This window comes from Chelonoidis abingdonii, chromosome 16, assembly GCF_003597395.2.
Source record: "Chelonoidis abingdonii isolate Lonesome George chromosome 16, CheloAbing_2.0, whole genome shotgun sequence".
In the NCBI taxonomy this organism is placed as follows: domain Eukaryota; kingdom Metazoa; phylum Chordata; order Testudines; family Testudinidae; genus Chelonoidis; species Chelonoidis abingdonii.
This window is the reverse complement of record NC_133784.1, coordinates 3,395,358-3,408,252: the sequence shown is the minus strand read 5'-3', so window position 1 is coordinate 3,408,252 and position 12,895 is coordinate 3,395,358. Positions and strand designations below refer to the sequence as shown.

The 12,895-nt window shown below is 52.3% G+C and overlaps 1 protein-coding gene across 2 annotated transcripts in view; it reads left to right on the top strand.

The window, feature by feature from the left end:
- The window catches only part of WBP1L (WW domain binding protein 1 like), a 91,350-nt gene extending 78,661 nt beyond the window's left edge, over positions 1-12,689 (top strand). For both annotated transcript variants that reach the window (XM_032766900.2, XM_032766902.1), the window contains exons 3-4: positions 8,645-8,806; positions 10,458-12,689. In XM_032766900.2, coding sequence (XP_032622791.1) covers positions 8,645-8,806; positions 10,458-11,209 — 914 coding nt within the window. In that variant the 3' untranslated portion in view covers positions 11,210-12,689. The remainder of the gene's footprint in view (positions 1-8,644; positions 8,807-10,457) is intronic.
- The last annotated feature ends 206 nt before the right edge of the window (positions 12,690-12,895 follow it).

Genomic DNA, 12,895 nt, shown 5'->3' with positions numbered 1-12,895 from the left:
CACGTTTGTCGGAAGAATTTTCCCCTAGCAACACCCGGCGGGTCGGCAGGCGCCCCCTGGCGTGGCGCCTTTGCGGCACCGTATATATGCCCCTGCCGACCCGGCCGCTCCTCTGTTCCTTCTTACCGTGTCGGTCGTTGGAACGTGGAGTGCGGCTTCGCTGACCTCCACATCCCTAGCATCTCACCCGTTCTATCTCTAGTTCATAGTTATACTGTAGTTAGTGTTGTTTAGTACTTCTTCATTGTTGTTAGGTATAGTTTGTAAATAGTTTGTATATAGTTTGAGGGTTGAGGTATATTCTTCCTCGCCCGATCCGGGACCCGGGCTCATGCCTGGCTCTCCCGGCTTCAAGCAGTGCTCGGCCTGTCGTCGGCCGATGCCAACGGGAGACCCCCACGATCGTTGCCTCAGGTGCCTGGGGGAATCCCATCTGACGGACAAGTGCCGCATCTGCAAGTCCTTCAAACCGCGGACAAAAAAGGAGCGGGACTCCCGTTTAAAGCAGCTCCTTATGGAGGCCGCCCTGACTCCGGCAGTTCCGGCACCGACCGCACCGGCACCGAAACCACCGTCTTCGGCACCGGGGACGAGCGGTACCGCCACAGCACCGCGGCACCATAAGTCCTCGTCTGAGCAGCCAGCCCGGCGGCGCTCGCTTTCACCTCGGCCGAAGAAGGCGAAGGCTCCTGCGGTCGCGCCTCCGGAACCGCAGTCCGAGCCAGGAAAGCCGTGCCGGCACGCACCACTATCTGCCCCGGCACCGGTGCTTCCCGTACCGTCGACTCCGGCCCGGCAAGGGCCGTCGAGTCCGGTGCTTGATAGCTCCCCGGCACGTGCCGTGGTCGAGCTCACGATCCCGACTACGCCAGAAACCTTCACGACGGCGCGGGACCTGATAGCGCTCACTGAGCCTTCCCTGCCTCAGCCCCCGGCACCGCCGGTGCGGGCGCTTCCCTCTATGGGAAAGCCAGCGATGCTCCAACCTCCATCTCTGGGAGCACCGGATAGGCGCCGGTCCCGATCGAGATCTCGGCACCGATCCCGCTCACGCCATGGTTCGCCATCTCGACGCCGCTCGCAGTCCCGGCACCGATCCTACTCTCGGCGCCGGTCGTACTCGCGGCACCGGTCCAGGTCCCGATCTACAGACCGACGCTCAGCACGTCGCTCTGGCTCTCGGCACCGCTTCCGACGAAGTCCATCATACCGTCGGCGCACCCGATCCCGGTCGACCTCCCGGCACCGCGCTGGTCGTAGGTCCCGGTCCCGATCTCGGCACCGGTTCGACTCTCGGCACCGTTCCCCGGCACCGACCGTCACTCGGCACCAGTCCTACGGGTTGTCTGCCCCGCCTTGGCCTTCCAGACACCCTTCCGGCTCCTCGCGACCAGACAGCGTGCTCTATGGGGATGTGGGCCAAGATCCGGACCAGCCCCAGCAGTGGTCCTTCTGGACGCCTTGGGCGTACCATCAAGCCCAAGGCGATCCTTTCCCGCCGGCGAGATCTGCTGGTGCAGCTCGAGTGCCAGAGGCCACCATCAGCGTTCCTCCTCCGGCAACCGATGTTGCCGAGTCACAGGACCCAGAGGCACCCCTCGAACCGAGCCATGCTCTGGATCAACAACCTGCAGGGGAGCCCCCGGTCCCCGGTCTTTCCTCCTCCTCCTCCCCAGATGAGGCAGTGGCGGGCACTTCGACCTCTGGCCCGCCCCCTATTGACCTTCGCGCTCATCAAGATTTGCTCCGCAGAGTGGCTTTGAGCATTAATCTACAAGCGGAGGAGGTGCCGGAAGTTGAGGATCCTGTAGTGGACATTCTCTCATCCGATGCACCAACGAGGGTCGCCTTGCCCTTCATACGAACTATTCAGGCCAAAGCGGAGTCTATTTGGCAGTCCCCAGCATCGATCCCTCCGACGGCCAGAGGCGTGGAGAGAAAGTACATGGTACCCTCCAAGGGGTACGACTACCTGTACACCCATCCTCCTCCATGCTCTCTGGTCGTCCAATCCGTGAATGAGAGGGAGCGTCATGGCCAACCAGCCCCCGCCCCAAAATCGCGTGAGGCTAAACGTATGGACCTGCTGGGCCGTAAGATTTACTCCGCTGGGGGTCTCCAGTTACGTGTCGCAAACCAACAAGCGCTGCTAGGCAGATATGATTTTAATACCTGGCAGACCATGGACAAGTTTACTGAACTGGTCCCGGTAGACTCCCGCCCTGAGTTCAAAAGTCTCGTGGAAGAGGGCAAGAAGATCTCAAGGACAGCCTTACAGGCTGCGCTCGACGCCGCAGACTCAGCAGCTAGAACCATCGCGTCGGGCGTTCCCATGAGACGGATTTCCTGGTTGCAAGTGTCCGGCTTACCTCCGGAGCTGCAGCATACCATACAAGACCTCCCTTTTGAAGGGCAGGGCCTCTTCTCAGAGAAGACGGACCCAAGGCTGCAAAGCCTTAAAGATAACCGCATAATAATGCGCTCCCTGGGCATGCACACACCGCAGACCCAGCGGAGGTCCTTTCGACAGCAACCTCAGCGCCCTTATCCCCCACCACGCCCCCGCCAAGACTTCAACAGACGGCGGGGACGGGTGAACCGACGACGCCAGTCCGGTTCCCAAGGGGGGCAAAACAACGGTACCGCCAAACCACCGGCGGGACCGAAGCAAAACTTTTGAAGGTGCGCCAGAGAGCAGAGCACCAGTCCCTTCCCGGACTCCTCTTCTTTTTTCCAACCGCCTTTCTCCCTTCCTCCCGGCGTGGACCCGGATAACCTCAGACCAATGGGTCTTGCGCACGGTGGAGTTTGGTTACCATCTCCAGTTTATTTCGCCTCCACCCTCCCACCCACCCTCCCCGTCCCTCTTCAGGGACCCCTCTCACGAGCACCTCCTCTGGCAGGAGGTCCTCACGCTTCTCGAACTCGGAGCGATAGAAGAGGTGCCTCACGACCTCAGAGGCCGAGGGTTTTACTCCCGCTATTTTTTAATCCCCAAGTCGAAAGGAGGTCTCCGTCCCATCCTAGACCTCCGCGGACTCAACGCCTTCGTAAGGAAGTTACGATTCCGCATGGTATCCTTGGGGTCCATCATCCCTTCCTTGGATCTGGGAGACTGGTTCGCTGCTCTCGACATGAAGGACGCGTACTTTCATGTTTCGATCTACCCGCCTCACAGACGCTTTCTCCGCTTTCTGGTGCGGGACCGGCACTTTCAATTCACGGTCCTACCATTTGGCCTGTCCTCTGCCCCACGTGTCTTCACGAAATGTATGGCAGTAGTGGCCGCTTGCCTCCGTCGCCAGGGGATATGTGTCTTCCCTTACCTGGACGACTGGCTGGTTCGCGCGTCCTCCCAGGCTCAGGTCGCCGCGCACATGACAATCATCAGGGACCTGTTCGAATCTCTAGGGCTCCTGATAAATTTCGACAAGTCCATCCTCGTACCATCCCAGAGGATAGAATTCATCGGGGCCGTCTTGGACTCTATGGTCGCGACAGCCTCACTTCCACCCAGCCGTTTCCAGGCACTACTCACTATCATAGACAGCCTGCTAGCCTTCCGCACGACCTCGGCCAGGGTCTGTCTCAGCCTCTTAGGCCACATGGCGGCGTGTACTTTTGTAACCAAGTATGCCAAACTCCGCCTGCGCCCACTGCAGATATGGTTAGCTTCGGTTTACCGTCCACGCAGGGACAGCATGGACATCGTTGTCACACTCACAGAAAGCGTCCTACACTCCCTCCGATGGTGGCGAAATCCCGCCCTGGTGTGTGCGGGGTTACCGTTTCACCCCAGACAGCCGTCCATTTCCTTAACAACGGACGCATCCTCTCTGGGCTGGGGAGCTCACATGGGGTCTCGTCGAACACAGGGCCTCTGGTCCTCTCGGGAGCTGTCGCTGCACATAAACATCAGGGAGCTGAGGGCCGTCCGCCTCGCCTGCCAGGCTTTTCTTCCTCACCTGCGAGGCCGTTCTGTCTTAGTGCTCACGGACAACACCACCGCGATGCACTATATAAACAAGCAGGGGGGGACGCGCTCTCTCCCTCTTTGTCAGGAGGCGATAACGCTGTGGGAAGTTTGTGTAACCCACGGCATCGATCTGGAAGCCTCTTTTCTTCCAGGAGTCCAGAACGTGTTGGCAGACCGGCTCAGCAGGTCCTTTCTAGCCCACGAGTGGTCTCTTCGTCCGGACATAGTCCATTCTCTTTTCCGGCGGTGGGGATTTCCCCGAATCGACCTCTTCGCGTCCCGCACCAACCGGAAGTGCCCCCTGTTCTGCTCCTTCCGCGGTCTCGACCGCGGCTCTCTGTCGGACGCGTTCCTCCTACCTTGGTCGACCCACCTCCTCTATGCCTTCCCGCCGTTCCCCTTGGTGCACAAAGTCCTCGTAAAGCTACGCAGGGACAAGGCCCGACTAATTCTCATCGCCCCAGCGTGGCCTCGCCAACACTGGTACCCCACGCTGTTGGACCTGTCCATAGCCAGTCCGGTTCCCCTGCCGGTCCATCCGGACTTGATATCACAAGACCACGGCAGGCTTCTCCACCCCGACCTCCGGTCCCTCCACCTGACTGCGTGGCTCCTGGCTGGCTGAGCTCTGCAGAGCTGTGCTGTTCCACCCCAGTGCAGCAAGTGCTCTTGGGAAGTAGGAAACCTGCAACCAGGGCTACCTACCTGGCAAAATGGAAGAGGTTTTCCTGCTGGTGTCAATCACGAGGACTATCACCAGCTCAGGTTCCCATCCAAGTGCTACTGGAATATCTATGGCACCTTAAACAACAAGGCCTCGCGCTCTCATCCCTCCGCGTCCACCTAGCGGCCATTTCCTCCTTCCATCCAGGAGAAGGCTCTTCCTCCGCCTTCTCTCACCCTATGGTCTCGAGGTTCCTCAAGGGCCTGGAGCGCCTGTATCCCCAGGTCCGCTATCCCGCCCCCTCCTGGGACCTCAATCTGGTTCTCTCGAAACTAATGGCCCCTCCTTTCGAACCCTTGGCAACCTGCTCTCTCCTGTACCTATCGTGGAAGGTGGCGTTCCTTGTGGCCATTACATCGGCCAGGAGAGTCTCAGAGCTTCGCGCTCTGGTGGCGGACGCACCATACACGATATTCAATAAAGACAAGGTGCAACTCCGTCCGCATCCGGCCTTTCTGCCCAAGGTGGTCTCCCCATTCCACCTAAACCAGGACATTTTCCTTCCAGTGTTTTACCCAAAACCTCATGCGTCTCGCAGAGAGCAGAGCTTGCATTCACTCGATGTTCGTCGGGCGCTGGCGTTTTACATTGACCGCACCCGACCCTTCCGAAAGACCTCCCAACTATTCGTTGCCGTCGCAGACAGGATGAAGGGTCACCCTGTCTCATCGCAAACAATATCATCCTGGGTGACGGCCTGCATCAAAACATGCTATGCCTTGGCTCACACTTCTCCAGGGCGAGTTACCGCTCATTCCACGAGAGCGCAAGCGTCCTCGATTGCCTTCCTCGCCCGTGTGCCTATACAAGACATATGTCGTGCAGCCACGTGGTCGTCAGTGCACACTTTTTCTGCCCATTACGCCTTGGTGCAGCAGTCCCGGGACGATGCGGCTCTTGGCTTGGCTGTTCTGTATTCAACAGTCTCCAACTCCGACCCCACCGCCTAGGTAAGGCTTGGGATTCACCTACTTGGAATGAATATGAGCAAGCACTCGAAGAAGAAAAGACGGTTACTCACCTTTGTAACTGTTGTTCTTCGAGATGTGTTGCTCATATTCATTCCACACCCGCCCTCCTTCCCCACTGTCGGAGTAGCCGGCAAGAAGGAACTGAGGAGCGGTCGGGTCGGCAGGGGCATATATACGGTGCCGCAAAGGCGCCACGCCAGGGGGCGCCTGCCGACCCGCCGGGTGTTGCTAGGGGAAAATTCTTCCGACGAACGTGCACACGGCGCGCGCACACCTACTTGGAATGGATATGAGCAACACATCTCGAAGAACAACAGTTACAAGGTGAGTAATCGTCTTTTTTGGCTAGAACAAACATCTATGATGGGTGAGATGTTTAACAGGAAGCACGGTGCCTGGACAGAGGGGCGGTGCAACCGCTAGGCAGACTAGGCAGCCGCCTAGGGCGCCAAGATTTGAGGGCACTGCCACCGACTGGCTGCAGATCACAGACTGTAGGGAGGGAAGACGTATATGATAAGAACCACGCTCCCAATTAATTGCTCTCCTGCCTTTAGAAAGTCCTTTGATTTGATTGCTGTGTTGATAGGTACATTTACACAGTAATAGCTCCTTTGTCTTGTAGATTGCACAGCAGCCAGGAGAGTGGAGCAGCTTGCCACAGGAAGTGTAAGACTCCTGCTGGGGCTAAGCTGTGCTGTCAGAGAGGGGCAGCCGGGGCATGGCATGCTCAGAGAGCGGGCTGCAGGATTTGCAGCCAGAGGCTCTGCTCCCTGGGAAGAGAAGGGAGGGACACCAAGGTTGGCAGCTCTGTGGGCTCTCTTGCATGGAGGGGCAGCTAAGGTGCTTTAACCCACCTCCCTGCGCCCCAGTTTTCTACCCTCCTGACCCTGCTTTGGCATGAGGGCAGCACACTGTCTGCTCCACGCCCCCCTGCCAGAGCGAGAGCCCAACATTCAAGTCTCCAGCCTGGGTGCAGGATGGACTCATGAAGGCAAAGCAGGCGACACGCTCCCATTGCTCTGTTGCAATTGCACTTAGCTCACTGCTGCTGCATGCCAGGGACTGGAGAGAAGACCACCCATTTCACCTTGCGGCTCTTTGAATCCTACCCCGCCCCCCGGCCAAACCCAGATTGTACCCTTCCCCGCTCCACACCCAAACCCGGTCTGCTCCCCTTCCCCTCCCCAACCAAACCCGATTCTCCTAGTTACTGAACCGGTCTGCTCCCCTCGCACTCTCCAGCCAAACTCAATCCTCCACTGACCGACCCCAGTCTGCTCCCTTTGCACTCCCCAGCCAAAACCAATCCTCCCAGTGACTGAATCTGTTCTGCCCCCCTTCCCCTCCCCAGCCAAACCCAACCCCCACTGACCGAACCCAGTCTGCTTCCCTTCCCCACCAAACCCCATCCCCCACTATGACGGAGTATCTGCCATTCTAATTTTATAAAAACAACGAGGAGTCCGGTGGCACCTTACAGACTAACAGATTTATTTAGGCATAAGCTTTCCTGAGTAAAAAACCCACGTCTTCAGATGCATGGAGTGAAAGTTACAGATGCAGGCATTATGTACTGACACGTGAAGAGAAAGGAGTTACCTCACAAGTGGAGAACCAGTGTTGACAGGGCCAGTTCAGTCAGGGTGGATGTGGTCCACTCCCAATAATTGATGAGGAGATGTCAATTCCAGGAGAGGCAAAGCTGCTTCTGTAATGAGCCAGCCACTCCCTGCCCCTGCTCAAGCCCAAATTAATGGTGGTAAATTTGCAAATGAATTTTAATTCTGCTGTTTCTCTTTGAAGTCTCTTTCTGAAGTTTTTTTGTTCAAGAATAGTGACTTTTAAATGTTATAGAATGTCCAGGGAGATTGAAGTGTTCTCCTACTGGCTTTTGTATGTTACCATTCCTGATGTCCGGTTTGTGTCCATTTATTCTTTTACATAGGAACTGTCCAGCCTGGCCAATGTACCTGGCAGAGGGCCATTGCTGGCACGTGATGGCATCTATCACATTAGTAGATGTGCAGGTGAATGAGCCCTTGATGGTGTGGCTGATGTGGTTGTGTCCTCTGATGTCGCCAGAGTAGATCTGGGGACAGAGTAGGCAACGAGGTTTGCTACAGGGATTGGTTCCTGGGTTAGTGTTCCTGTGGTGTGGTGTGTTGTTGCTGGCAGACTCCTTGTTGTTTTTGTGGATACAGACTAACACGGCTACCCTCTGATACTTGACACCATGCAAGACTCTAATTTTATAAATTTTATTAATAACAATAATTGGATATTATAAAGGTAGAATAAAATGTAGTAGATTTTGATATGAAAGAAGGAAGGAAGGAAGGGACAGCGCATTGTGTGTAATGTATGTGATTTATTTTAAGATCCATGCTATGTTGTGCAAAGTGAAAACAATGTCAACACTGTCAGATTGTTCATTTATTTTTATTAAATAAGTAGACTACATAATAAAATGAATAAATTTTCAAGCCGAACGTGTATTAATTCTAATGAACAATGCCATATTATGCAGTATTCATTTTTGATAGTTCATAATAAGCGACTTTCTGGGGGGAGGGAAAGAGGTGGGGGGCGGAAGATGGAAGTTTTGCCTAGGGCGCAAAATATCCTTGCACCGGCCCTGCCCGGACAACTTGGAGCTGTGTCCCCAGCATGCTCGGGATCTCTCCCAGAACTCTGCTCTTTCGAGTGCTGAAGCACATATAAAATTGCCCAGTTTGTTGTTAGGGTCAATATGTCGCCGTGGAGCCTGGTTGTAACCTATATATTTTTGAACACAAGTGTAATCTATAGAACATCTCCAGACATTGCAGCTTTAGGTTTGCAGGTCATTGCTTTAAATATTATCCCATAATCTCTTCCACTGCGTCTTGTGTGTATTTTGCATTCCCCCTCACCCCAAGGAAATGAATTACACTGTGAATAACCAGTTTTTCCCTCCCTATTTGTTCCCAGGGTTCTGGCTGGTGTGGACTATCATCATCATACTAAGCTGCTGTTGCGTTTGCCATCATCGGCGTGCCAAACACCGCCTCCAGGCACAGCAGCGGCAACACGAGATTAACCTGATTGCTTACCGAGAAGCCCATAACTACTCAGCCCTGCCATTTTATTTCCGTATGTACTTCCTACAGATCTTCCTAGATGCAAGAGGGAGCAGGCTGGCTTCTGAAAGAGTAAAAACCAAAGAATTTGCCATATCAGGTGGAGGTGGGGAGAAGCTGCTGGGGCAGAGGGAGAGGTTGAGGGCTGCTGCTGCCTAACCTGTGGTTTGTGGAGAGAAGGAGGTACATTCTAACTGCCTAGAACATGTGGCCCTGCTGACTCTGGAAGCAGAACTGTGCCAGCAACAGGGCCTTTATCACGGGCATTTTTCTGCTCCTGGGTTACCTTTACCTTTTCCTGGAGCCATGGAGAGGTTTTTAAAAGACCATATTCAGGAGAGCTTGGAGTGATCTTTCTTTGATACGCCTGCTATGTAACCTATTTTTGCAGCTGGTTTGACTGAGGTAAAGAAAGTAGCTTGACAGAGATTGGTCACCCAGGGGCCAGACGGCAATGGTGACTCAGCTGGGACCCTCCTGGTTCCCAATCCTACACTCTGCCTACTAGACCATGCTAGATTTCCAGTGAGTTAACAGATTCATTGTTACTGCATCTGGGGGAGCTTTATTGGCAGAAAGAGAAGAGAGTGCAGTTGCCGTGATACATTATGATATAAGGACATTTCACATGAAGTTATACTTTTTAAAGAGTGTTTTGATCAGTTGCTTAATTCAGTCCACTTTAGCCCATTTTGCCTTCTTTGGAAAATCTTTAATTGATTTGTAAGTCCATTATAAGTACAAATATAATGTTCCCCTCCTCACTCGTGGTGGTAGGGTTTCACTCTGGCCACACCACAAATACCGAATCCAATGTTAAAACAAAATATAGACAAATCTCTTAATTTTCTTTTAATTCGTGCCTCCTTCAGGGGGTGAAAATTTTAATTTTTTTTGGAAATGTAAACACTAGTGATTGTAGAACCCCAGCCTAGAAATCTATGAAGTCACCTAATCAATTTCCTGCAACCAATACAGGATTATTCTCTGGTGTAATTTATAGTGCTGTGTCCAGGGTTGTCTAGTAGCTAAGCATGGGACTGGGAGTCAAGAGATCTGGATTTTATTCCCAACTCTGTACAGACCCCCTCTGACCTTGATCTAGTCATATTGTCTCTCTGTGCCTCAGTTTCCCCTTCTCTAAAATGTGGTGATTACGTCCTCACATAGGGGATGATGCTAACTCATTATTGCTTGGTTTAGAATCCAGGGGTTCTCAAACTTTGTTGCACCACGACCCCCTTCTGACAACAAAAATTACTACACAACCCCAGGAGTGGGGACCAAAGCCTGAGCTCACCTGATTCCCACCATCCTGGGGGAGAAGAGGGGAGCAAAACCCAAGCCACGCTGCCCCAGGCTGAGGGGCCAAAGCCGAAGCCCAAGGGCTTCAGTAACCTGAGCCCTGCCACCCAGGGCTAAAACCCTCAGGATTTGGCCCTGGGAGGTGGGGCTTTGGCCCCGGGCCCCAGCCAGCCCTGGCGACCCTATTAAAATGGGGTTGTGACCCACTTTGAGGTCCTGACCCACAGTTTGAGAACCACTGGTTTAGAAGCTGCTAGAGATGGGCAAAGTATCATAAATTATGTGAATGACATTGATCTATTTCAAATAACAAATTTCATGAAATTGCACATGAAATAACTTCTACCTCCCTGTTTTAGGATTTTTGCCAAATTATTTACTACCTCCCTATGAGGAAGTGGTGAACCGACCTCCAACCCCTCCCCCACCATATAGTGCCTTACATCAGCAGTGTGTCCCGGCAGGCAGCAGTAGCACAATCCCGGATACTCCAAGAAACCTCCAGCCAGCACAGACAAGCTCTCCTCCACCACCAGGTGGCAATAACAACAGCACTGACAGCCCTGGGTCCCTCAGCGTCCGGGACCCTGAATCCTCCATGACACTGGTTGAACGAACTGTCACTAAAATGCAGGCTACCGAGCCAGGCAACTCCAGCACCGGAGCTGAGTTGGAGGAGATGGCCGATCCTGTGTCCTTCCCAGATAAGGATTCCGAGTGCAAGGAGGAACTGCTTAAAGATTACAGCTGTGAAAGCTTAGACCATAGCAGTGCTATTCCCGATGCCAGGGACAAGACTCCTGGCAGGCACCGCCGTTTCACTGGCGACTCAGGCATCGAAGTCTGCGTCTGCAACCGGGGCCACCATGACAACGACCTTAAGGAGCTTGATGGGCTCATCGACGATACTTTGGATGGGCCCCTGGACTTCTGTGACAGCTGCAGTGGCCGCCTCCATGGGGATGAGGAAGAAGGGCTTTTCAGTGCCTCCGAAGAGCAGCACCGTGAACATAACCACCATCATCTGCCTCGGCAGCCGGTGTGTGTCCTCCTGAACACCATAAACGAGCAGGACTCTCCAAACTCTCATACTAATCACTCTCCCAGCTAAAGTGACTGAGTCATAAGAGAGAGTCTATAAAAGGATTAAGAACAACTTTTAAAAAGGTGATGCAACCTTTTTTTCCCTCCCACTGTAATTTTGGGAGTATCTCCAAACGCACTGCTTGGGAGGGTGGGCAACTGCACCTGTTTTTTTAAAATCACATCCCTCCTCGTACACATAGTAGGGACTGCAGTTTCAAAAGGAGACTTTTTTGTAAAATGGAACTTTGCTAATGATGATTTTGGTGATGGATTTTTATTGTTTGGTTGGTTTTAGTTTTCCAAAACCTGCTTTATCTTGCAAGTCATGAAGCTCAGCAAGTCTAACCCTGTGAGGATAAGAAATACAGTATGGCTCCACCCTCCAGGTGTCCTCCCAGAAGCACACAGCTTCTGATAGCACTGGCAGTCAGCAGTCCAAGACTTCTGGTTTGATTAGGGCTCTTGAGGGGAGTAGAGCACATCCACTTTTCCCCAAACCAAGAAATCACTAAATCAGAACAGCGCTGTAATCTCTGGTGCTTCAGCAACAGGTAGGGGTGCAGGAGATTCCCCACTTGAAGCTGGTAACTGAAGGACCAGTTTCTTCCAGACGGAATATTAGTCTATAGCATGCAAGTTGCAAAAAGGGTTGCAGATTTTGCCTTTACATACCTTTTTTTTTTTTTTTTTTTTAAGGCAAATATATTCCTTTAATCAATGCCTCTCAGCACAGCTGTGAGTTAGAATCCAGGCAGCTGGGCTGCCTTTCCAAGTACTGTGGTCTGTCTACATGACATTCAACTTGTGTGCTGCAAAAGGTTTGGCCTTTTTTTTTTTTTTTTCATTTTATTTTGTCCCCTTAGGGCAGCACTTTAGTTAAGATGACAAAATGAAAACCAGGGCTGTCTTTGGCCAGTGTGCCTTCAGGTTTCAGTGTTGCATGTTGAACAATGGAGACAAAAGCTCCATCCGTTGCAAAAGGATTACTTACAGCGGAGATCTGGGCGGTATTCTTTTTTTAAATCCAAAAGTTTGGTGCAATTCTAATGCTGACCACTTACAAGAAATGAATGTCTAGGGCTTTTTCTTTTTTTTAAGGTGGCAAATGGCTACTGTACAATGTCTGAGCGTGTATGTGTGTGATGGCAATACATGCATGCATGTCCTACTGGTAATATGAAACCTGCTGTAAGACTGCAAGAAAATTTACTGTAGCTTTGCTTTAATAAACAGTAGAGTTTTTGTTAGTATAACCAGAAGGAGAAAAAAAAAAAAACTGCTGAAACTAACATTCCCTGGAGCATTCCTGTGGAAGAGGGCAGGAGTCAGTCTATATATGAAGTGTGCTTGGGTTTCCCTCTGGCTTTCCTTTAGTTATGGTCGTCTCGATCATTACTGTTGTGGAGGGAAATTGAAACCTTGACGCAGGCATTCAGATTTGATTGATCGAAACCAAAATCAGTTTTCAGTAACGTGAAAACCAAATATAATGCCTTTTCTGATAACTGCGTGTGTTTCATTTTGTGAATGGAGAACAAAAATCTGTGTTTACATTTTACTTGACATACACAATGTTCTGCTCATAACAAATATGGATTGTCTCATTTAAATATTTTGTGTCTCTACTGAAGGTAGCGCATTTTAGTATGTGCTTGTTCTGTAATGGGCAACTTTTTTTAACGAGCAGCCATTTCTCTCTCCTCCCTCAACA